This window comes from Aspergillus nidulans, chromosome II, assembly GCF_000011425.1.
Source record: "Aspergillus nidulans FGSC A4 chromosome II".
In the NCBI taxonomy this organism is placed as follows: Eukaryota; Fungi; Ascomycota; class Eurotiomycetes; order Eurotiales; family Aspergillaceae; genus Aspergillus; species Aspergillus nidulans.
Window position 1 is genome coordinate 1810878 of NC_066258.1, and position 23738 is coordinate 1834615.

A 23738-nucleotide genomic window follows, 5' to 3' on the forward strand; every position below is an offset into this window, starting at 1 on the left:
GCCGAGTCACCTAGGAAGGGATTACAGCGCGGTTGCCATGAGCCGCTACCAGATGATACACAAGCTTTACAGGTTATGTAGTTATATAATCATATATGCGCAAATAGCCTGAATTACCAGTTGCTGGTGCGCTTAAGAGCCTCGTTCTGAATAACCTCGATCCAGTATCCGTCTGGGTCGAGAAGGAACGCGACGTTCTTCATTCGGCCATCCGTCAGACGCTTCTTCCAGTTCACTTTCAAAGACTCGAACCGCTCGCAGGCCGCGTTCAAATCGTCCACGGAGACACCTATATATGTTAGAGCCGATATTGAGTGCAAGATGAGTAGTCAACATACATATATGGCCGAATCCCTGCGGCTCGTCGTTCCCGTTGTGGTAGACCTTGCCCTCCTGCTTCTCAGTGCCATAGTTCCACGTCAACTCAAGCAGCCCCTCCCACTCGGCAACCGGATTATTGGCGCCCTCAGTCGCCTGCGGGTTCGACGCCGGGTATCCCAAGAAGTAGAGGTTGAACGCAGCCTCCTTATTCTCGATCGTCCTTACAAGCGTCATACCCAAGACTTCCTGGTAATACTTGAGACTGGCCTCGGCGTCCTTTACGCGGAGCATGGTATGGTTCAGCCTGTAGGTCGCCGGATCCGTAGACGTACTCATAGCCTCGTCTCTGCGCTTGATGATCTCAACCCAGTAGCCATCGGGATCTTTAACAAAAGCAATGTGCCTCATGCGACCCTCGGTAAGCTTCTTCTGAAACGCGTACCCGGCATCCTCGAGCCGCTGGCAGGCTGCCTCGATGTTGTCAACGGAGATGGCGATGTGGCCGTAGCCCCGGTGCGGCTCGGTGTTTCCGTTGGTGATGCTGTAGTTGGGGTCGTTCTCGGTGCCGTAGTTGTGGGTGAGTTCGAGAACGGCGTTGCGGTCTGTCCAGTGACGGTCGCCCTGGAGGGACTGGGGCCCGTTGTAGGCGAGAAAGTAGAGGGAGAACTTGTTGTCCGGGAAGTCGAGCTGTTGGACTTGGTTCAGGCCAAGGAACTTGTAGAACTCAACTAGATGATAGGTCCGGCTTGTTAGCTACGCCAAGCAATGCAATTCCGGATTGAACTTACCCGATCTCTTGGGGTCTTTGACCCGAAGCATGGTATCTAGGAGGTAAAAATGCCATTGTCAGTTGGGGAGTCTGTGAGAGCAACATGGAAAGTAAAACTCACGGTTGAGCTTGTAGGTGGATGTATCGGTCGCCATTGTCGCGAGAGATCTACTAGCTATGACACGGTCAGCTGCAACTGCTCAAGCGGGGAACCCTAATGAGTTAGACATGAATGACGAACTTGGCAGGACGGAAAATCTGGGGTTGAGGACCCTGAGGAAGACGGGAGAGAAGAGAGAGCGTTTTCCCAGCATGAAGGGATAGTGAGGGGTTTTGAGGTTGCAGGCCAGTTGGAGAAAAGCCCACGAGTGGAAGAGAAGAGAAGGTGGGGTGCACGAGCTATGACGCTATTCCGCCCACAGCAATCTACTCCGACAGCAACCATTAATAATACTAATCAGATCGAAACTACATCAACTGCTGTATAGAGTCACTAAACTATGCATCCCAAGCTGAAAGGGGTACTCTGACTGGCGAAATCGTGTCACCACCATATCGGAAGCTTCTCGACCATGAGCCGCTCTGAATGAAACATTTCCCAGTGCTCTCACCAACCTGAGCATTGTGTAGGAGGCTCACTTCAAATGAAAATATTGGAATGGAGCTCTGCAAAGACATCAGTGGATGTGCGAAGAGCGCATACCACGAACATCGATCTCAAATATGTCCCGCGTGGAAGGCCTTAACCTATACGTCCTAGGATGATACATGGCGATGAATCAATCTACTTTGTTCGAATGTTATGCTGAGGATGTTAGCTCTTGAGACCAATCAAGGGCGAAGTGCTACAATCCTTCTCTCGAAAATATGAGCTGACCTTCCAGCCCTTTTTTTTTTCACTTTTTTCGATAACAGAAGACCTCCTTAAATTGGTGTCAGCCCGACCCTCAAAGATGGAGTGGCCCTACCCAGCGGCTACCAGCACGATGCTCCGGACTGAGTTTCTTGTACCGGAAGATTGATGCGCTGACGACCTTCTCTGCGAAGCCAGTTTGAGCACTGGTCATGCTGCAGGTCGAGGTAACTCGATTTACTAAAGATATAGATTTAGTGTTCCCGCATACTGTTTCGACGGCCTGGCCATCACGATTTAGGTGGGATGAAGATCGTCCAGCCTTCTAGTTCCCTTCCAAAGTTCTCCTCTGTTCGACGAGCACGATAGGTCTAAATGCGTTTCCTGGAACCTTTTGAAGGCATGTGAGCATATAAGATGGGTATGCTTTTAGGTTCTGTCACCTGGTTTCGGGCAGTTCTTCCGCAGTGTCTTGTACTTGACATTATGGTATACCTCACCGCTAAGGACTGGCGGGTTGCACTCATCGCTCCTCCCTCTGTTAAAAATAGTCGAGGCTTTCTCGGCTTCAATCTCCTTTTCAGATTACGCTTATGCTGGACCGGGATTAGAAGCTTCGAATATTTTATACTTAGCTGTTTAGTTCTGTTTATCAGGAAGTAACATCACCTCATCGCCACATGAAAGCACGTTCGATCACTCATTGCTAGGATCAGATTCGTCATACCAGGGTAATACTGATGGTTCCTGAGACTTATCTGTTACAGATCTCATTTTCTCTATCCCGATCGCCTCATTTGCCATGTCGTTTCTTATCAAAAATCCTTTTACTACAGAGTCAAGGGTGGGGGGGAATCATCCGCCAACAGGGGGTGAGGATACCAGCTTACAGAAAGAGCTGGCAACCGTAGATGAGGTTTTGGCCAAGAAGATGGCGTCGGTCAACAGTGCAATTGATGAGATAGGAATGACTCCTTTCCAGTGGAAACTGTTCTTTCTCAATGGTTTCGGATACGCGGTCGACTCGGTATACCTCTCACTAACGACTGATTGATACTCTTGAATGTTGACATCCTTAGCTGCTCGTCGTCTGCCAGTCCATCGCTCAGCCAGCTGTGACGCAGGAGTTCGGCAATCCAAGCAAGCATATCGCTGGAGTGGCTCTTGCATCGCAGATCGGTCTTCTAGTCGGCGCTGCTGTTTGGGGCTTCTCTGCCGATGTCATCGGGCGTAAGCTGGCGTTCAACTCAAGCCTCTTCATTTGCGCCACATTTGTGCTCATTGCTGGCGGAATGCCAAACTACGTCTCCTTCTGCGCCATGTGTGTTATTCACATCCCTTTCTTCTTGTTAATGGGCTAATCGGTCAGGGTTGCAATATACTCAGCTGGAGCAGGCGGGAATTATGTCTTGGATGCAACCAACTTTCTGGAGTTTCTTCCGGTATCTCACTCCTGGCTCGTGACCTTTTTGGCCGTTTGGTGGGCCGTTGGATACACAATTACCGGCTTACTGGCGTGGGCCTTCATGAGCAATTATAGCTGCCATCCTGATGCTACTGTTGCCGAATGCACCCGCGCCGCTAACATGGGCTGGAGATACCTCCATATTACCTGCGGCGGTCTCGTACTTGTTGCGAGTATCTTGCGCCTTGTTCTGATCCGCATGGCAGAGACACCCAAGTGGCTAGTGAGCCAGAATCGTGACGATGAGCTGATTGAGATTCTTTCCAACCTATCCAAGAAATATAACCGTCCATTTAGTCTTACCCTAGAGGAGCTGTCATCCCAAGGCCGTGTGCAGGGCACAGAGAAATCCGTCTTTTCAGCTCTGCGCCTGGCAAGCCATTTCACGGGTCTGTTTAGTACAAAGAAGTTGACATATTCGACCGTAATGATCATCATCAACTGGCTGCTCATTGGAACTGTGTCGCCGCTGTACAGTGTCTTTCTGCCATACTACCTCCAATCCCGCGGCGCAGACACCGGCGACAACTCCAACTACACTACTTGGCGGAACTACGCCATCAACCAGGTAGCAGGCTTGATTGGGCCCGTGATTGCGGCCGTCCTCGTTGAGCTCCGGCTAATTGGGCGCCGACGAACCCTAGCTATCGGCGCCGCCGTCACCACAGCGCTGCAGTTTGGCTATACCCAGATCAAGACGCCAGCGCAGAACGTGGGGGTCTCAGCGGCCATCACGGCGGCATCTAACATCTACTACGGGACAATATACGCTTATACGCCAGAGATTTTACCTAGTTCTCATCGAGCGACGGGGTATGGGCTCTGTGTAGTCCTCAACAGAGTGGGTGGGATCGTGGGTGTTTTGGTCGGGAGCTTTGCGAATGTCCAGACGACAGTGCCGTTGTTTATCTGTGCTGGAATATATGCGGCGTTGATCATCACGAGTTTATCATTACCTTTTGAGAGTCGCGGGAAGCGGACTGTTTAGTCTAGTGGGTAGTTTTCCAATTTAGCCGTGCCGCAGTGTTCGGGCTGACCGAGCGAAACGCCAGACACAGACGACGTTTCAGTTCATAGCTGGGTCCCAAAACAACTAGCACAGATGGAGCCTGGATCTCCCATACCCAACACATCTTACTGCATCTGGAAGGTACTACAACTGGGGCCTAGCGCTTTCGTGTAGTCTCTAAGCGCGTCCCGAGTATGTAACGAACCGCCGACTTCCTTGAGCCCACGTGCACCCAGAAAGGCCGAAACGGGAAATATTAGTGGAGTGACAACAAATGTCCGGGCTTGCAGGGTCGAGGATCCAGTCCCCGCGCACGCTGTCACAGATCAAAGAGCTCATTTAAGTGGGATTGCGATGTGAATCCACTCGGACGTCGAACTTTAACAGCATCAGTGTCTTCACCGATCCGGATGGCTTCTATGAGCCCTGAGGTCTTGATTACTACTGCAAGATGGCTTAACGAAGCCGGGCATCAGCTGACTGCAAATAAGGCTTATCCCGTCGGATGACGTCCCGCATTATCCCAGAGGCAATCCTTGAACGGCCTTGCATAGTGCAGAACGTGATCCTAGACTGGCTGCAGGCATGAGACTGCCAACGAACTGGGGCTGCGGGTCTGATGACTGGTTGGTGATCAGTACTCAGCAGAGCAAGTTTCTGGAAAGCCCGTCAGCAACACGTAGCATGGCCCAATGTGTCCCCAATTTCCCAGCTCAGACCTTACAGGAAGCGAAGCCAAGTCTCTTGGATGCCGAGTCCATGCTCCATTGTGTGTCATGGCAATCTGACATCTCGACGCCAGTTCAGACTATTCCAGACTGAGAAAGAACCGACGTGACCCTCGGCATGGCGGGAGAACGGGAGACGGCAGGGCCAGAGCCCCTAGCCAGGGCGAACCACCGGCGAGCCACTGGCGACTCACTGGCGACTCACGGCTCGGACAATCATAATAGAGCCTTAGAGCAAGGAAGCAAGGCAGGAAGGAAAAGAGAAAAAGAAACCATACGGCTTGACGATTGAGAAAAATGGCTCACCACCACTGACTCCGCATCCAACACCCGATACCAGAGATGCGCAATCGTGTCGCCCTGTCTTGTTGGGCTCGTGCAAGCAGTGGGAGCAAGAGCGATGCGACGGGCTTCATTATTGGGCGAGGAATGCTCCGGGCGAGGACAACAGTCATCGGTACTCATTCTCTGAGTAATACGACGCTTAGCTCGGCTGTCGTAATTTCTTTTTTCTTTTCAAGTCAGGGTCCCGAGCGCAGAAGGGCCGATCATGACAGCTGGGCGATCATATGATGACTCGTTGAGTTATTCCAGGTTTCGTCTTGTGCAGACAGACGGAGAGAAAACTGGAGTGGGATTGCCAGAGAAGTGTAAGACTTTTAAAGCGGCGCTGCGCTTTTCCATAAACGGCTAGTCTATCTCCGCTAGCTCTAGCTCCATCTTCGACTTGCTCCAGCTCTGTACAGTCCAGTGACTCCAGTCTCACTCTGCACATCTTCCAGTAACATTTAGACGACCGCCGTCCGCTTTTGACTAGACATTATCATCGCCTGCAGCCGGCTGCAATAACTCTGCCTATATTGCTGCGCAGCGTCAGCTCTCACAGGTGGGCAGTTTGCAAGGTTCGTGGATCTTTCTGCTCTTCGACCCCGTCGTTTCTGGCTTCTGCCCGATTGCACATCACTCTGGCGGCCGCCCGTCAGTGCTGCTCTAAAGCTATATGTTTCGCTCTGGTTTTCTTTTTCTGCTCCTGGTCCCCGGATCTTCCCTATCCCTCATTCTCATTTGGTGCCGTCAGACACGATGCTGCGACAACTGTATGCAGCCTTTGGCTTGCTAGCTTCGCGCCCCCCCACCCAGCCTCTCCCCACGTTCTTGAACCAACTCAGCGCGCCTGGCTCTCAATCTTGCCGATTCTGACTGGGAGATATGACTCTTGCCTTGCATGGCGGTCCCTGCTCATTCCCAGCTGGGAGAGAAAAGAGGCGATGTCCCCCCTTCTTGTGTAGCGTTGTGTCACGTTGACTGTTGACTTTCATTATTTGAGTCTACATCTCTGCCTATCCGTCGATGACATCTATAATATCCTAGCAATCTCCCTCATATTATCTCATTTTATTTCAGTCTTTATTTTTGATCTCCCATCTTGCTGCTATTCCCATATCACTTGACGGCAGAATGGCTGAATTCAAGCATCCAGTGCACACTGGTTTCTCTAAACCTGGCGGCTTTGCCGACCCCCATCATCGTCCTTACTGGGCACGCAGTCAAGTCAAATACGCCCAGGACCTCCTTGACTACTCACCAGACCCTATAGTATACGAACACGACGATCAGGATTACTGGGATAACCATTTCTTCTTCCCAGAAGACTGTTTGTGGTCACCACCTAAGGATTGGGTCCTGGACGAGGAAGACGACGACGACAACTCGGAAGAAGACATCGTAGCTGGAGAGTGCTACGACCACGACGATACCATGATCCCCGGTCTACCGGATATCAAAATGCTGGACGCGGAGGCCCTCTCCGACCTGTTAGAGGATAACCTTTCGCCGCCAGAAATCACATCCATCCTGTGCGTCCCCTTGCATGCGCATGCGCATGCCCACGCAGGAGTCTCAGACTAGGCTCGCCGCTGACAGCACATACAGCGTTTTCGCCACCAACGGCGCCATCTTTGCTTACGCCTCCCCCCTCCCATCCCGCCAGCTTCGTAACCTGAGCGCTACCTACGGCGCTGCGTACACATGCTACGCGAAGAACGCCTCCAGTGGGAACCTCACCGGCGTCAACCCTGCCAGCCACCCATCGTCATACGTCACAGCACAATCGGTATCCCTAGGCGATGTAGGCTCGATCGTCTTCGAGCTTGACGACCTCGTCGCCGTTGTGACAAAAATCGCAGACAAGGTCCTTCTTGCCGCTGTGGGACCATCGAAGCTCGCCGACGCAGCTCCCGAGAACCAGACTCTCGCAAACTCTAAGCCCGATTCCCCAAAATCGGCAGCCTACTCACACACGGAGTCGGCGCAAGGACCAGGCACAGCTTCAGGCACAGGCAACAATAGCACAATATCAACAGCCGCGTCAACACCTCAAACTCAATCCGCAGCTAGCGCCAATATGAATGGTACAAGCCCTTACACAAATAATACCTCCTCATCCGCGTCCACAGTAACACCAACCGCCGCCCCCGCCGGCGGCTACATGACAGAGGCGCAACTCGAATCCCAATACGAAGTCGACCGATCCCGCGACCTCGAGCGCCTCGCAAGCCTCAACCTCTCCACCCCCCCATCCATTCTCCTGGCTCTAGAATCCAAGTCAGCAGCGCTAGGCCGGTTTCTGTCGCAGAAGTTGGAGGATCTGGAGAGTCCTGAGGATTTCTAATCCCTACCTCCATGGTCGTTCAGTTTGTCTCGGCGATCACGGATATAGCGCGTATATTGTACAATCCGTGCGATGTCACACTAACCTCGGTATACTCCTAGCCTAAGTAAATACAAGTTTTCACCCATCCAGATCATAGCACATTAGACAAATCCGGCGCTACGATGACGAATCCATTATATGATTGGCCTCTGTAAACTGCAGATATAAGTCCTGATTAGCGCCTAGGGCCGAATGAATGTCACGAGCCTCTTTCCATGTCATAGGTAACGCATTATTTATACCTCACTAGCCAGCAAGACCAAGGCAATCCATTATCCACTGGAATGATTATTCTAGAAAATCATGAAGGATAAGGTGAAATCAAAGGATAAGATATCCAAATAACCAAATTATAATCATAATATAGACATATATATCAAAAGGGATATAGATATGAGTATAGATCATCAAACGTAAATACGTAGGTATATCCAATCACGACTTCTCCAGGGGAGCCTTCTCAGCCGCAGCTGCTGTCGATGGTGCAGCGGCCGTAGCCTCGGTCTTCTCACTAACAGGAGATGGAACTTTCTCAGCAGTGCTGGCTGTTGTTGCAGTGGTGTTGGTGCGGCTAACAGCTGGTGGAGTTCCCGCACCGGATTCCTTCTCGTATGCGGGAGGCTGAACAGGAGCGGCTGTGGCTGTGGACGCTGCGCCAGGACTAGTTGGCGAGGTGACGGTCGATGGGCTAACGGCGGCAGCAGTGGTGGTTGCGATTGGGGCTTTCGCGGCGTCCCTGAGGATGTTCACCCATTCCTTCGCCTCGGCTGCGGAGCCGGCTTTGAAGACGAACTCGGTGTTTGTGTGAAAGGCATTACCGATAGCGTTGCTGGAAACGTCCTTGCCCTTGATTGTGAAGGTATGTTTGACTTCATCGACGGAGACAATATGGCAGTCTGGTAGATAAAGGGAAATCTCGGGAGACGGGTCGCGGTTGAAGTCGTCATTGTCTTTGAACTCGTGCAGGTATCGGGCACGGGTGGCAACGTAGAAGAAGCTGCTGTAACCCTTGAGCGCCATGCGAGACTTCCGTTGCAGCGTTCCTGAGATTAGCGGCTGCGTGGCGGGGTGGTCCTGGTTGGGAAAGTTAATGTTTGCAATCGACCGTGGCGGAGCATCTGGGTCAACGAGCGAGGAAGCATTTCTAGTCATGAAGTTTACCCACTCAAATTCGGCTGGGATCCTTTGTAGGTTACCGAGAATGTCGCTGTACAGTGTCTTCTGGCGCTCGGTCTGTCCAGTAATAAATACGACCAGTTGTTCCATTGCAGCCTGGATGGTCTGCAGCACATGCGCTTCGAACTGCTGGAAGTTGTTTTGCACCGTGATGATTTCCTGCCGGTTATTGTTCTCTTCAATCACCTGCTTGTTAAGACGATGGATAACGCCCCGGCGAACAATGTAAGGATCATGCGAGGTGTCCAGCTTGTTCCCGGCTGCTGAATCGAGAGCGGCAGTCTGCTGGCCGAGAAGCTCAATGTGTTTTTGGGTGACATTCCGGGCCTTCTCAACGGCTTTTGCAGCTTTCGAAGCACCGGTCTGCAGCTCCTTCGCTTTGGCCTTGATCTCCTTGTGAAGTTTCTCCAATGTCGGAAGCACAGAGTTCCTAAGGTTTTTCTCTCCGTCGGCATACAAGTTAATCATCCCCTAGGCTCCATATTAGCACCTACCCTTTCACATCCCAATCGACATCATACCTGAGTGTTGGCACGGATGTTTTCGAAAAAAGACGCAACTCCACCCGCACTCTGCGAGAAATGGTGACCCTCCTTCAGCGGCTCGTTGACCGTCTACAATTCCTCCTAATCAGTATCCAATGAAGGACAAAGATATATCACAAATCACGAATAGATCAGCAGACCTTCAAGACTTTCTCGTAATCCTTCGACAACCCTTTTTGCACTTTGGCAGTAACGGAGACATAATCCTCCAGGTACCCGCACATATGCTTCCAAGCACGAAGCCGCTCCACGAGGAGGTTCGTAGTCTACCCAGACGCAGCGTTAGTTCCCCAAACCCATACTCTATGATTGACAAGTTCAGTAGCGCCATACCTCATTGCTATCACCTCCAGGGATCGCCTCGTCGTCGCTTAGAGACGCCCTGCGCTCCGTGCCCGTACTCACAGTACGCAAGGTGTTGGACCGGGTCGGAAGCCTCGCCTCCACCGGACTAGACGTAGCCGACATATTGAGCGACTATCGTTGTAGCGGAGCTGTCTGGACGATATTAATTGGGCCTAAGGTATCAAGATGGCGGATTATTTAGCCACAGGAGATAGCTGAGGAACCAGTGGTGCCTGTGGAAAGGGGCAGCGCCGGAGCCACGATAATTGATGTTGCTCAGCAGTTCGAAGTCTGGCCGGGTCAAGGCTTCTTATGATAGCAGCCAAGTGGACTGGACGGGTGGGTCGGGGCCCAACTCGGAAAGTAAAGGGAGAACCGGAGAAGGATAAAGATGGTGAAGCACCAACGAAGTCGAGATCAGGAGAGAAGCGAAGTACTCAGCCGCCAAAACAATGAAGAGCTCAAATCGGGGCCACGTCGAGGGCATCCCAAAGAATTCCCAATGATGCAGACGGTCAAGGTCGAGTTTGTGATCAGGAGGGGCAGTTCACCGCCTTGGGCTAGTGACGACATGATCGCCATGGAAGTGCCGAATTAGGTGCCTATACAGCTGGGAGCTCAGCATTGGCCCATTGCCATCTTAGGGGTCCATAGGTGTGGCTGTGTTGTCGGATCGACGCTCTTTCTGCGGGAACCATCTTCAGGTACAGGCTTAGATCGAGGTTGGCTAGTTTTACACCCCGATAATCAGTTTCGCACCAGTAGATGTGGCTTTGCCAGATCGCAAATGGAATTCTGCGGCAAGATCTTCAGATCCGCTGAATATGTCGATCGACAACCACGCAAGAATGTCTAGATGGCTCTGTCAACAAGGGGGATCGTCTACTGCCGAGACCTTGCAGCAGTCTCAATCTTATAGCTTATCCCTTCATATCCATAGTTCATATATGATACTTAATTCATAGCAAGGAGTCATTATTGATTTCCATCATCCCTTTTTATTGGCATAATTTCCACTCCAGTCCGTCTATGTTAAAACGCCAGTAGACCTTCCCTGATCTCAAAACAATCGCGTTTACAGAGGAACATGTTGGAATATAGATACAAAAACGAGATCCTCTGGGTACTTTGTTGAGTGGAAGATTAGGAGATTCTATAAATATATGCAAATCAGCGTCCCGCGCTGGTAACGTGGTCGTTCGAAGGAATATTATATGTGGTGGAATCCCGGCTTCAATGGAACAGCGGTGGTTAGAATCGCTCAATAACGGGCCGTTGAATAGGGCGGCGGGTATCTGTTTCAGGAGCACGTGGTATCGTTAGACCGTAGTAGGTCACCATGAAGTGTCGAATAGAAAGCAAGAGTCTAAGCCCTGCCCCGTGCTTGCGTTAGACGAATCCTGCGTTCGTCGTCGGAATGACTATGACTTCGGGAATGGAGAAAAGCAGGTCGATGAAAGAAATCCATGGGTGCGCTAAAATAAGAGTCCGATCCGCGACCAGTACCAGACCCCCGGATGTGCGCTTGCTGGGGGGATTGGGGGGCTGACATATGGACAGTTTCAGCAACAACGGCCTGATAATCTGGCAGATCGCTGTCATGTGGACGAACAGATGAACGGACAGCGGTGGAATAGCTTGGCACGCGACTGAGCGTCTCCAACTCAGCAGAGTGGGGGATGAACGGTGTTGCCATTCCCGAGGGTATGTTGTCGTGGACATCTTCGTCTGAGGCTCTGCGCGAAAGTTCTGGGCTTCCGGGTGCGTGGGTGTTGGAGCCGTGTGTGTTAGAGCCCGAGGGGGGCCCGTTGTCTGAAGGAACACCGAGATGATCATGTTCTGATGCCGATACCCGACCATGTCCGCGCAAATCAAGGTTTACCAAGCGATGGTGCAAGGCTGAAGCGGAGATGTCGGTGTGGGTGATAGCATTCATGGATGCAAGGTTCTCGGCGGATAGGTTGCGACTAAGCGTGCCAAAAGGTGTACCAGGACCACTTCCAGGACCAGGGGTGCGGTAACCGGAAGGATCAACTTCGCTGTACAGCTGATCGAACTGGTGTTCCCCATACAAAGGAGGCGCTTGCTGAGCGAGATCATCAAGCGCTCTTTGGGTCGTCTGAGGGCTTGAATCGACAAGGTTGTTGTTGTCATCAATCGCGAGGTTCGGGGAGATGAATATCGAGACCGGTAAAGTAGCCCGTAACTGTACTGTGGTTAGCGCATCCATACAGCAGGAGGCTATCCTTTCCGTACCTCACTGATATGCCCATCAGGGTTGAGCAGTTGCACTCTGAATTTCAACTTGTGTCTCACTTTGATCCCCCTGGTGTCTGTATCCTGCAGACATCGCGTCAAGGTTTTGGGCAGGTCGAGCGTACGCGAGAACTGAAACCCTTCCGCAGCTTCGTCTATTATTTCTAAGGAGTTTTCCTCGTCTATGGTATGTTCATCGTTGATTATGGTGCGGGTAGTTTTGTAAGTGTTGCGGATCGCATCTGGATCTTCCGGATTCAGAGTGAGGTCGTGCGTCTCTATGAGCTGCGAGATAATCTGACCAATGCCAAGTCCTTTAAGGAGAGGGATCAGCTTGAAGTCGACCCGGATACTCGTGCCGAAAATCACGGCCTTGGTGGGCGTGCTGATGGAATACTCGATTTTGTTTGGCCAGATATTTTCGACAGACTGTGATTGTCAGCGCATGTGACCGTCATACCGAGGATGGAATCACAAACCATAGCGTGTGAAAGTTCCAGGGCGCTAGACTCCAGGGTGCGGATGATGCGGAGCGGCCGTCGAACAACGATGTCCTTCGCATACTTGCGGCCTATTTCGGCCTTGAAACGATACGTGACGTAGGTATCCGAGAGCCCTTCGACGCTCTCTGGCATGGAGCCTTCTAGTATGACGTCGAAAGGGTATTCATAGTTGCCCGCCGGAAGAATCTCGGTCTTACTCTTGCCCGCGTCTCTGAATTTCCAGGTCTTCTCGTAGAATACGCGCTCCCTCCAGTTCTTGCGCCCGCCGCCGGCAGAGCTCGATGGGAGATGCCAACTAGTGAAATCCATTGTCAGCAGACCATTCACCGAAGTAACCCCGCCAAGAATGCTGCACTTACCAGACGCGCGAGATGCCAGTGAGATGCAACCGAATATGTTTGATAGATATCGGCTCCGACACACAGAGAACGAGCTTTCCGCTTAGATGGGCACTGGCGGCTTCTTGCTCACCTCCACGAAAAACAATGTAGTCCTCGTCGAGTCTAGACAGCGGAGGGACGGATTAGCAGAGTTCGGGCCAAGGACCGAAGTTCCGAGACGGCAGAAACTCACCGGATATCAAAGTACTTTGCATGACTTGCACTGCCGCCTCCGCTGAAGAAGCTGAGCGCCATGGCGACTCAGAGCAGCAACAAGAAAGTATGAGCACCAACAGAAACGGTGCGAAGGGGAGAGGTGCTATCGCACTCACAAGGGGGGTGGACCAGCTGAAATATAGGAACCAAGGCTGGCGGAGTAAAGCGAAAAAAGGGAAAAAAAAAAGTATGACACAGATAGGGCACTGAGCACCGATCTTCGGGTCCCACCAGGATATGAATTGAAGTGGGGAGGGTCCAAAACAGCCGTTTCCGTCACTCAGCGATGGGTCTTTTTATCGGCACGGGCTGTGGCGACGGGTATGGAGTGAATGATGCGATGCTGTTTGACTAAGCTGGTAAATTTTACTTCTGTATTGTTCTGCACCGGAATCGATAACCGATCTCGACGAACATGCGCTAGAGCGCAAAGCGCGGCGCTGAAAGAAAGCGGCTGATTGACAACCCTGATTCACACCCGTTGGAAGCCTCAAGCAGGGCAAGCAGACAAATCGACAGACAATCGACAGACAATAGATAGATAATAGATAGACAACGACAGACTAACAGATAGACTAATAGACAGACTGTAGACAGACTGTAGAAAGACCAAGACGAGCAGAAACAAGGCGGAAGCCGAACGTCCAAGATCAGTGAAAGACTGTCAGGGACCGAGAGTACTTATAGAGTAAGAGTAAGATCGAGGGCCAGGCAGTATATTTATCTGATTGCGAAATATTGGCGATCACTTAGTCCTGGGTAATATTTTTCTCGGCCATGGATCTTCCGGCTTTATCTGCACGTTCTCATCCCCATCCGTCCAAATCGGTGGCCTAACGGGAACACCGTTGCCGGCCCTGTTTATCACGGGGGGGGCTTCATGGGCGGGCGCGTGTCGATGCGCTGTCATGAGACGGCGCCCTCCATGTAATTATCGACTCGATTTGGTTTTCAATTCCCTGATCGTCTACTTCTGACTTATTTGAGTATACACCTCTGCATACTTCCTCAGCAGTAAGAAATACATATTGGCAAGGTTAGTGCCTCTACCATCGAGTAAGGTCTGCAGTGGCGAGCTGTCAGGCAACGTGTGGGGCGGGTAATTATTGTGCAACCTCGATAGCTGGAAGTTACACCAACGCCAATCTACTTGGTCTCTACTGATAACTCTGACCTTGAGATATGACTGTATCGGGAAGATTCCTATTCTAGAAGGATCCTCCTAATAGGTACGGGCGACTGACTAGTACGACTGACACATGTCTGCGCCGCGTCTGCACCGCGTCTGCAGAATTGCCTGATGATCGTCTGTGTGGCATGACCGCAATGACGGAAATTATGTTAAGCCTCACACGAAACAATACATCCATACAGCCTACTTGTTGTGGATTCAACCAATATGAGCTGGGTCGAGTCTTTAAACGCTAGAGCTAAGCTCATTGCTGCAAAAACCACAGTGGAGAGCACGAAGATCATTCGGTGCTCGGTGAACCTCCTACTCCTGGCTCGTACAAAGTACAGTAAACTTGTCGTCGCCTCCTGATCCACCAACTATAAATGCATGAGCAGGGACTTTCAGTGCAACGAAGGAGAAGACCGTTCGATGAAACCGTACTGGGATCGCTAGCAAGACAGACAATCCCTGGGTATAACCGGAGAACTGGCTACTCAGGAGACTGGGAATTGATGAGAATTGATCAGAATTGATTCTCGACCTGCATTTGTACGATTCTGAGCTTATTCTTATGAAGTATGAAGACGTCAGGTCAAGGATCGTCTTTCCGGTGGTGGTGCGGTTGATCGACGCCGACAGCCATGCCAATGGATCTCGGCAGTCGGTGCGCAACATGACTCCTGCATTACAGGATACCCAACTATGGCCGGCAAAACAACTCGAATTACGTCCGAGTCTGATGAAATTTGCACCGCTAATTCACCGACTCTCAATAACATGTTGTTAGAATGGAATATCTCCTCCAATATTATCGTCTAGACAACGCATATCATAGCCCTAAACCGTATGGTCGGGATCTTCCGGAACCAGCACATGATCCGGAGGGCTGTCGCGGACTCCGGCACTGTACTCACTGTTGACCGCCATGACCTTCGCGTACAGATTCCCAGTATCTAGGCGACGGCGCATCAAACAGAACACCTGAAACGGTCTAATTGACGCTCTGTCCAACTCTGTCCAACCTTCAGACACCTTCAGACCGCTGTCAACCAGCGCCGCCGGTTCCACCAGCAGGTTCTTCATCCTGGTTTCTGACGCAAAACATGATATCATGACCGAGGTATTTTTAACAAATAACATGCCAATAAACCAATCCTTTTGTCTACTCTGGTATATCAGATCAGCTATAATTAGTATAATAAAGGCACTTCAGAATCGAACCGCGCAATCATGAGCTCAACCAAGATGTCAGTGTCAACCACTATTTCCTTTCTAGAACGCGGCCCAGTTCCTTCCAAGGTTCATGCTGCAGGGTAACCAGCCATGGCCCATGAAATTACCGGGTAAGGCCGCCATGCAAGTCTGAGCGGCCCACACAGAAAGGGCCCTTCGAGGCTGCGTAGGGGTGGAGCAATCATGGCGCAATTTGCGATAGGCTATAGCCTTGAGTCGCCTTGAGTCAGGGTTGCTGATTTGATACAACTCAGGTTTTCTGAGATTATAATGGTGGTGGCTGACAGAACCGTGACCCGTGCACGTTTCTTCCTGTATGACAGGCTGCAGGCCGCAGCCTATAAGACACGCATAACATTACGATATCAACGCCCAAGCTCAAAACCTGCAGCTCTGTCCCACATCCATGCAAAAATCGTACGCAAGACGAACCGGGTCTAGATCGCCTCCGGAGCACGGATTGCCGGTCGCGCTCGGCATGCCGAACTTTCACTCACCTCACCAGCACCGGCAAGAAATAACTCAGGCTCTGCAGGCGCGGCGTCTCTATGAGGAATGCAATGCCGAACCCACTCGCTGGAGATTTTTGAGACTAGTGCTCTGAGTGATAAATCGTGGTGGGCATTTGAAAATTCAGTTTCGGGTTTGCAGCTGAGCCCGCCAGCTGAGCCCGCCAGTCAAGCCCGCCAGTCACAACTCCCAAAATTATGCGATTGCGATAAAGAGAGCCGCTTCCTAGTAGGAAAAAGAAAAGAAACGCGAAATGAGTGGATAGGGCTATTTACCCGCGCTTATCGGATTCCTGCGACGGACTCATCCGTAAACTCCACTTGGCGTTCAGGTTTTTCGAGGCCCGCCGGCTGGCCTCAACTCCTTATCCTTGGCCAAGTTGGTCTTGGGTCAAGATTTTGATGTTGGGCTGGAAGGCAGGATTTCGTTATCAAATCTCCCGGTCACCGGCAGCCAGAAAAGGCGGGAAGGTTGCATTTGGCGGGTTCTTCTCGGGTTCCTGAATCCTAACTTGGCAAATGATGCAGATCGTGGCTTTTTGGGTGCTCAGCAGAGTCTGGAACAGACCGAACAACATCCACTTTCCTCTCGAGTGTTTTATCCTTCGTCACTATCACCGTCGTATCAGCTCTATCCTCTTGGTTCTGAGGTGCGGGTCCCCATCAACATCGGTATCAGTGTCACGTCGGGTTCCCGAGTACCGGCAATCGGCATACATGCATTTTGTATAGGCCAAACTGGTGTACGGCTAACGCGCCGAGATCCCGAGAATGGTATTAGATCTACTCGCTTCATTCTGAGAATAGTAGGCCTGGAGGGTAGGATCTAGTCTTCGATTTGCGCGGTCATGGTATATTTCGGGCTAGGCTGAGCACCCGAGGATAGGGCTTAAGAGTGGCTGGCTCAAGAGTCGGATTCAGACTTGCGAGATAACCACGTCAATTTTGCCACTTTTTATTAACTTTCTTATCGTCTTGCCTAAGCTGTGATTCTGTCCTAGTAGACTAGCCGAAATCTGCGTGAGTTTGTATCAGTGGTTGGTGGGCTTTGAGACATGTTGTAACTATATATATATACACCATTTCTGCATATGTAGGGACTGGCATACTGCCACCTGGGACTTTGCTTAATAAAACACGCTACTACCCCCTTAAAGATCAGTGTAGGCTCCAACTTTAGGAGTGTCATGATAATTATAGAAGCTGAACACATATTTGCAAACCGAGCCCAGGTCGGGGCTAGAAAAATTGATGGTAAAAAGCGAATGGATGTAGAGATACCAATATACAGTGAAACCTTAACAGTCGCCAGTCAAACAGATCTCGCTTGAAATGTCGATAAATGGAGGGCTATTATACATGTCGAGCTAACATAAAAGTTGATAAGAAAAATCAGGCCTCTCCAGCTAGAACAATACTTTAGTTTGTGCAACAAGCATGAGGTACGAGTATAGACAAGCATACCCTAAATGGTCGCTGCGAAAGCTTAGTAAACCGGCCAGACAATTAATAATACGGCCATGAGTTCCGGAAACTCACTCTAGGCAGACTAATCTCGCCAGCAAGATTAGTTATACCTGCAGCACTTTCTCTTCTCCTCAATGCATTATATATGTAGACCCCACCCCAACACCCATTTGCATGAGATGCAACGCCATAACCACGCCAGCAGATCGTATTCAAAAGATCCACCCCAGCACCAACCAAAGGAAAATCCCTGCGCAGATGACGATGCCGGCAACCTTCAGAACAGCAACCGTGTCACCCTGTCTCGCCATCCTTGTAAGCCGGCTCGCGCTTCCTTTCAAGTTTGTGGAGAGGGAGGAGAAGACTTGGTTCTATAATTCAGCAGGAATGATCAGCACGCCATCATCCACGCGGATAAAAGAGGACGGGTTATCGCACCGAGTGGTCAAGCGTGTCCTGGTCCCGAGCATTATCATAGATATCGATCGTGACATTTTTTAGGGCGGAGACTTTGCCCGAGAGGGAGTTTAGAAGCTCGTTGTTTTGTCTATGACGAACAAGACGTTAGCAGACTAACACGAAGTATAAGTAGTGGATGCTGAATAGAATAGAGGTAGAGGCAGGGTCTGGATCCGTACTGTTCACGTTCGTAGGCGTCCGCCATTTCGAGCTCTGGAGACGATAATTTCTCTTCTGAAACCAGATAGACACTGACTGCACGGTATGGTCGCTCGGTTCGACAATAATCAGGTGAGTCTCTTACAAAGAGCACTTGGACTTTGAAAGCGTTAGCTTGCTGATATGTTCTAGGTGTTCAGTTTGCTGCGTCCGGGGTTGGCGATCACCCCCAAGCGGGCCGATGACGATGGATACATAATCACGTGACATATTAGTATGATAGGCACAGCCACAGTTCAGGACTGATAGATTGATGGGTTTATGATGATTTGCTCAAATGTGCGACAATGGCGATGATCCTCACCAGTACCAGCAATATTCGCTTGGCGGCAAGTAGGGGCCATGACAATATGAATGTAAATGGCCTTGGGCACAGTCAATCTGGGCGCTTGTTACTATTACCGATGTACAGCTCGACCACGACGATTGCATGGATGCATCTAGATCAACTGAACGGGGGTCATGGCGACAACACTACCAGCAAAATTGTGAGAAAAAGCACCAGGGACTTGGAAGAGATTATAACCGTAATTAGTGATCCAGTCTACTATCATACAGCCTCCTGCAGTAGCTAACATCAAGAAACCGCCGTGTCCCAGGTATGTCACCCGAGAAAGAGAACAAAGTAGTTAAAAAAAATTTTTTTTAACCAGATCGGCGTCAACCGTCAGTTCATAAGTGTTTGGTGACAAATAAGAATGCTGAGAACACGATTGAAATAAAGTGAATGAAACCAATGAGAAGAACCCCAGACGCTATGCGAACAAATCAAACCAAAGTAACAGGTGATGTCGTGGCTGCCTTCCCTAATGGAAGCTTGGACGACACGCTATATAGAGACACAGAACAAAAGTATAGGCACCAGGCAGCTCATTCCGTGTTTGCGCTTACTTATTGCAGGACAACCATAGCCCACTGGCTATAGAGGCAAGGATATGTGGACAGAAGCGGAAGTAAGAGAGGAAAGAATCAGTGTACAAGGTCCGAAATCAAACCAGGAGTCGCAAAGGGGGTATTTGCGCGATGCGGAAAAAGATATCAAGCAAAATGAAGGACGATGCCTTGTCACCACATATCATCATCGTCATCGTCTAGCTGCACATCGTCACCAAATGACATGTGCCCATACTGATTGTGCCCAGGGCCATATGCATTCCCATTGTCATAGCCCTGGTGCTTGCCTCCATGAGAATATTGCTGATATTGATGGGGATCATCGCCGTAATCGTACATGTGGGGATCATCATACGAACTATCATCATAATGCTGATCCTGGGACTGTAATCGTTAGCATTTTTAAGAACGTATACTTGTGCGGTTGAATGCTTACCTCTTGATACCTCTGATATTGCAAGTACTCATCAGATTGGTCCCTGCTCTTTTGCTGACGTTGTGACGCCGATGATTGCACCATCATGTGCGGATGCATTTGCTGAACTTTGGCGAGATACGAATACATAAAGTTGCTCAGAAGCACCTGAGAGTACAGAGCACGCCGAGGATTTGCCAGCTTGATATGAGCCATTCTGTAGATGGCTCGTTCTTCTAGTATTGAGAATCTGGTCCAGGGATAGTCGACATCCGGCTGTAGTATGCGGACCGGGGGCTCCGGTGATAGTGTTCTGGACAGACTTTTTTTATGGTGATGTTCGTTATTCTTTTTCCTGCTGCCACCGAATATAGAAGAGAATAAACCAGACTCTTTCTCTTTTTTGGTTTCCGCTGACGATCTCCGAGCATTGTCCTTCTTGCGCTCCTCTTCGAGTCTCGCGTCATGTCGGTCAAAAACCGTGCTCTCACGCCGTTGAGCGGATTCGTTGGAAGCGGGGAGAATATTCGCAGCATCATGAACTTTGTCCGCAATCTTTGCTTTGGTCTTTTTCGATTCGCTATCTTTCTTCTTCTCCTTTTCTTTATCCTCAGAGCCCAGAAACCAATGCCAACTCGATTTGCGCCCACCATCTGAATCTTTTTTATCCTTGCTTTTCTTCGATTCGGACTTGCGGTCTTCTGGGAAAGTTGGAATGAACGACAGATTGTCCGTTCTAGTGGTATTGCCTGGTAACACCTGAGGATTACTGGCAAATTCACTCAAGGTCGACGCGGGCTCTGTCGGATGGGTAGAGTGCGTCCGAGACGCGACCGGCCGTTTGTCAGGCTTAGACTGGAGTGGAGTATCATGGCTGGATACACGGACTGAAGTGCTGCTGCGCTGTGAGTTTTGTGGCGGTGTATGAATCTCAGGCGCAGGGGTTTCAACAATCTCAGGGATCTTTTGGTCTAGCATTACGGCGCTCGGCCGCCCATTCGAATCGATACGTGAGTCCCATTGCCGAGGTTGCTGAGACAGATTCACCCTATTACCGGAGTCTGTCAACGGCTGCCCTGTCAATCCTTCTTTTGTTTGTTGCGTGTCTTCTAGCAGCGAGTCAAATGCCGCACCTGTGTCCGAGTCCTGCGACTTGGCCAAGGCTTGTGAGCGCGTGACGCTGGGAGTAGGGTCCGTTGACACTCGAGTTAGGCCTAATATTGGTTCACGGCCGGAAGGGCCAGTGAGCGAGCCAGGCATATCCCTCGAATCAGCAATCCGACCAGTTCTTCTCGCATAGGAAGGTCGTTCACCCTTCTTCAGGCTACCAGCCTTCCGATACTGGGTTCTCGTAGAACGCCTGAGACTGTGACCCGGCGGCGCTGGAGGAAGGATTGGCCGATCATCCTCGGGGGAGATGTGAAGGGCCTGAACAGTTTCCAAAAGAGTGGCGGCAATCGGGGTCTTTTGCGAGGTTTCGCCCACTAGACTTTCTATTTCTTGCAGATTTGGACCTTGGTGATCTCTATTCTGAGACCGTTTGCGCTCTAACCGCTCTGCACCATCCGTGTAGCCTTGGCCATTGTCAATTTGCTTGGATAACATAGACCGCTTTCGAGTGAGGGAACTATTTGAATTTTGGCGTTCAGGGCTCAATGTGGAAAATTCGCCTGATCTGCGCTTGATATGTTCCGATTTACTCTCGAGAAACGACTTAAACTCTTTCGGAGCCAGCTCCGGATGCAGGCGGGCAGGAACCCAAAATAGTCGCGAGGTATCGTTTTCATCGGCAGAGGGTGAGGGGGCTATCGAGGGAACGGGGAAATTGAAACTTGGAAGATCGGGATCGCCGGTCGCAGTAACATCCATTGACATCCGCCGAATGGCAGCCAGGTTATTCAGTTCTTGCGCCACCGCTGCCGGGTCAGATTCATAATCAATGTCGTTGAGGGGAAAGGAAGTGGTGGCAGTATCGGTGGCCCCTGGCGATGTCGGGCTATCATCTGAGGACTTCGTTCTAACCATCGAAGGATGAGAGTGGCCATTAGAAAGTCGGGGATGACCGCGATCGGAATCGTCTGGCACCCGTAATGATTGTGAAGGTTGTTCACCTGTCCGGTTCTGGGGAACGATCGATATGGCTTCGCTCAACGGAGATGAGATGTAGCTGAGACGTCTGGATTCCCGTTTATCGTAATCATCATCGTACATGTGTCCAATAGCCTCGGTGACATGATGACTCGGATCGCTAATCGACAGCTGAGGCACATGGCCTCGCCGCGCCGTATACCCTCCACCAGCTTCAGGGGAGCTCGCTGTAGTCTATAATGCAAGCGCAACAATGATTAGAGAGGTTCCATGAACGAGAAATTTCGATACTAAAGCATAAGATGTCGTCGTTTGCCCTTGAACTGAGGGGTAGATTGCCCTGACTTCTAACAAAGCGGGAAGGCAGAAGGCGATGTTTCAGACAAATGGCTGCTGATTCAAAAAGACGACGCGGGGCTCAAGGCAACCCTGATAGGTGACGGACAAGAATACGAAGAATGACATACCTGCATAGGACCAGATTATCCAGGGCGTTTTGACAATTCGCACCGGAAATCAGGTAGACCAGGAGGGTGACGGGGTTCACGCCTGGTGGCGAGGAGGTCAGAGTACCACCACGGCCGAAAAACAGCAAAAGTAGTTGGTGGTGGTCATGGAATCATGGACGCGGGGGCAACCGTTCTGGAAGAGGGACGACCTCCAAGGTGATTGAACGGAAAGAGAGGACGACGGCTGATCATCCGGCGACCGCAGAACGTGGTAGAAACGGCGAGAGCGCGGGAGGTATGATCAAGAGCGGTGAGGAGGTGAGGTTAGATGTGTTCGGTCAAGAAGAAAGGGAGGAAAAACAGAACGAGAGTCGTGAAGGGCTGGAAATAAGAAGTCGAGCCCGGTCACTACGGGTGCCGGTGGTGGTGGAAGCAAAGAGCGGACGATGCGGCCGAAAATAACAAGACGGTCCGGGCTGGGGAGCTGTGGTTGGCCAGTCGGTCCCAGCGGAGACGAGCTGTGCTCTTTATTCTGTAACAGATAGGTGGGAAGGTTATTCAGTCAGTTGATATTAGAAGTAAAGCTGCTATTATTCTGGAATATATGGAGTAAGGTTCAAGTAATGAAAGCAAGGTCATAAGTATTCTGGAGTTGAGGGAGCGACGATCAACAGAATCTCCGTCCTCCGTCGCTCATTCCCCAGGCCACTCCGCGTGCTCGATCCAGACCATTTCCCTGGCCCCAGCGTCAACATGCTTTGGTCATCATGGCAATACAAGCCAGGTTACAGAATTCAGCACCAGACGAAATGGCGTTCCTTTCTCATCTGACGATCGCACACAACATCCACTCCCTGCGTAACGGCTTAGACTGCCTGCCAAGGGGCTTTCAATACGAGAACCCCATGAGGATGAGGTCATGATATGCATTTCAAGACCACGAACTGGGAGGCTGGATGCCGGTTCGGTTTCATCTTACAAAGTATATACCCCGGATATGGCTGTCAATATTCGATGTGGAAAGGAAAAGGCTCCCGTATAGCCTCTTGCCAATTTGTGTCGTACTACGGAGCGTCCACAAATCCTACTTATAGAAATCTACTTAGGAAGAACATAAGTCCTTGGCACTATGGATGAACGACCTTCTGATGTCCAATTGCAAGCAGCATTCTGAGGCTTGGTACTTACCTTCGGTATCGGCTCTTTCCTTTCCCTCAATCGTGGGATACGCGAGTTGACAAACCATGAGCTCATAGAGTCCAGCTCAAAAGTCCAGCTCGACGCAGTTCACAGGTATGGAATGTCACAATGTTTTGTCTTCTCATCGCATGGGCTTTTAAAGGTCCAGCCTCCCTCCCTCGGATCACTTGTCGGAGCATTTCTTGTTCCCGTGCCCCTTGATTCGTGACCTCAATTGCGCGGATCTCGAGGACTCGCAAACACCCCAGCCTGAAAAGTGACCACCTGGAACGATAGGTGAGCCTAGTGACTTAAGAGCCTGGAGTTTAGCTTTGAGTAAGTTGCACGTGTAATTGATACTGCAAGCCTGGAT

At 50.7% G+C, this 23738-nt stretch overlaps 7 protein-coding genes across 7 annotated transcripts, besides 2 other annotated features; 2 read left to right on the top strand and 5 right to left on the bottom strand.

Annotated features, from left to right (window-relative positions):
• ANIA_04174 (lactoylglutathione lyase GLO1) lies at window positions 1–1399 on the bottom strand. Its single transcript, XM_656686.2, has 5 exons — window positions 1332–1399; window positions 1212–1265; window positions 1110–1145; window positions 339–1049; window positions 1–289 (listed from the first exon to the last, which is right to left on the bottom strand). Exons 2-5 carry the CDS (start codon window positions 1243–1245, stop codon window positions 114–116), a joined length of 957 nt encoding a protein of 318 aa, XP_661778.2. The 5' UTR covers window positions 1246–1265; window positions 1332–1399; the 3' UTR covers window positions 1–113.
• Window positions 1–6114: part of a sequence feature (contig 1.68 76..250663(-1)) that runs on past the window's edge.
• ANIA_04173 (MFS transporter) lies at window positions 2746–4396 on the top strand (the record flags this gene model as incomplete). The annotated part of the gene is made up of 3 exons (XM_656685.1): window positions 2746–2970; window positions 3023–3264; window positions 3313–4396. The coding sequence occupies 3 exons, from the start codon at window positions 2746–2748 to the stop codon at window positions 4394–4396; spliced, it is 1551 nt and encodes a 516-aa protein (XP_661777.1).
• Window positions 6115–23738: part of a sequence feature (contig 1.67 618..254221(-1)) that runs on past the window's edge.
• Window positions 6604–7816, top strand: ANIA_04172 (uncharacterized protein; the record flags this gene model as incomplete). Its single annotated transcript, XM_656684.1, has 2 exons — window positions 6604–7001; window positions 7078–7816. The coding sequence occupies 2 exons, from the start codon at window positions 6604–6606 to the stop codon at window positions 7814–7816; spliced, it is 1137 nt and encodes a 378-aa protein (XP_661776.1).
• Window positions 8186–10407, bottom strand: ANIA_04171 (PH domain protein). The gene is made up of 4 exons (XM_656683.2): window positions 9913–10407; window positions 9720–9845; window positions 9556–9648; window positions 8186–9505 (listed from the first exon to the last, which is right to left on the bottom strand). Exons 1-4 carry the CDS (start codon window positions 10045–10047, stop codon window positions 8294–8296), a joined length of 1566 nt encoding a protein of 521 aa, XP_661775.1. The 5' UTR covers window positions 10048–10407; the 3' UTR covers window positions 8186–8293.
• ANIA_04170 (protein creD) lies at window positions 10905–13377 on the bottom strand. Its single transcript, XM_656682.2, has 5 exons — window positions 13257–13377; window positions 13043–13186; window positions 12660–12978; window positions 12181–12609; window positions 10905–12130 (listed from the first exon to the last, which is right to left on the bottom strand). The coding sequence occupies exons 1-5, from the start codon at window positions 13316–13318 to the stop codon at window positions 11291–11293; spliced, it is 1794 nt and encodes a 597-aa protein (XP_661774.1). The 5' UTR covers window positions 13319–13377; the 3' UTR covers window positions 10905–11290.
• Window positions 17599–18438, bottom strand: ANIA_10508 (SNARE domain- containing protein). The gene is made up of 3 exons (XM_050611309.1): window positions 18301–18438; window positions 18101–18209; window positions 17599–18033 (listed from the first exon to the last, which is right to left on the bottom strand). The coding sequence occupies exons 1-3, from the start codon at window positions 18324–18326 to the stop codon at window positions 17875–17877; spliced, it is 294 nt and encodes a 97-aa protein (XP_050467348.1). The 5' UTR covers window positions 18327–18438; the 3' UTR covers window positions 17599–17874.
• ANIA_04169 (putative telomere silencing protein Zds1) lies at window positions 19406–22210 on the bottom strand (the record flags this gene model as incomplete). Its single annotated transcript, XM_656681.1, has 3 exons — window positions 19406–19618; window positions 19671–21971; window positions 22205–22210. 3 exons carry the CDS (start codon window positions 22208–22210, stop codon window positions 19406–19408), a joined length of 2520 nt encoding a protein of 839 aa, XP_661773.1.

What these genes read in the sequence shown, in the direction of transcription:
- ANIA_04170 (XM_656682.2), bottom strand. Translation starts at nt 13,318, where the DNA reads ATGGCGCTCAGCTTCTTCAGCGGAGGCGGCAGTGCAAGTCATGCAAAG. An exon ending in ACTGGCATCTCGCGCGTCTG is followed by an intron (nt 12,979 to 13,042) that starts GTAAGTGCAGCA and finishes GGATTTCACTAG; the next exon opens with TTGGCATCTCCCATCGAGCT. An exon ending in TGGAACTTTCACACGCTATG is followed by an intron (nt 12,610 to 12,659) that starts GTTTGTGATTCC and finishes TGACAATCACAG; the next exon opens with TCTGTCGAAAATATCTGGCC.
- ANIA_10508 (XM_050611309.1), bottom strand. Translation starts at nt 18,326, where the DNA reads ATGGCGGACGCCTACGAACGTGAACA. An exon ending in GACGCCTACGAACGTGAACA is followed by an intron (nt 18,210 to 18,300) that starts GTACGGATCCAG and finishes TGTTCGTCATAG; the next exon opens with ACAAAACAACGAGCTTCTAA. An exon ending in AGGACACGCTTGACCACTCG is followed by an intron (nt 18,034 to 18,100) that starts GTGCGATAACCC and finishes GCTGAATTATAG; the next exon opens with AACCAAGTCTTCTCCTCCCT.
- ANIA_04174 (XM_656686.2), bottom strand. Translation starts at nt 1,245, where the DNA reads ATGGCGACCGATACATCCACCTACAAGCTCAACC. An exon ending in ATCCACCTACAAGCTCAACC is followed by an intron (nt 1,146 to 1,211) that starts GTGAGTTTTACT and finishes TTTACCTCCTAG; the next exon opens with ATACCATGCTTCGGGTCAAA. An exon ending in GCAGGGATTCGGCCATATAT is followed by an intron (nt 290 to 338) that starts GTATGTTGACTA and finishes TAACATATATAG; the next exon opens with GTGTCTCCGTGGACGATTTG.
- ANIA_04171 (XM_656683.2), bottom strand. Translation starts at nt 10,047, where the DNA reads ATGTCGGCTACGTCTAGTCCGGTGGAGGCGAGGCTTCCGACCCGGTCC. An exon ending in CTGGAGGTGATAGCAATGAG is followed by an intron (nt 9,846 to 9,912) that starts GTATGGCGCTAC and finishes GCGTCTGGGTAG; the next exon opens with ACTACGAACCTCCTCGTGGA. An exon ending in ATTACGAGAAAGTCTTGAAG is followed by an intron (nt 9,649 to 9,719) that starts GTCTGCTGATCT and finishes GAGGAATTGTAG; the next exon opens with ACGGTCAACGAGCCGCTGAA.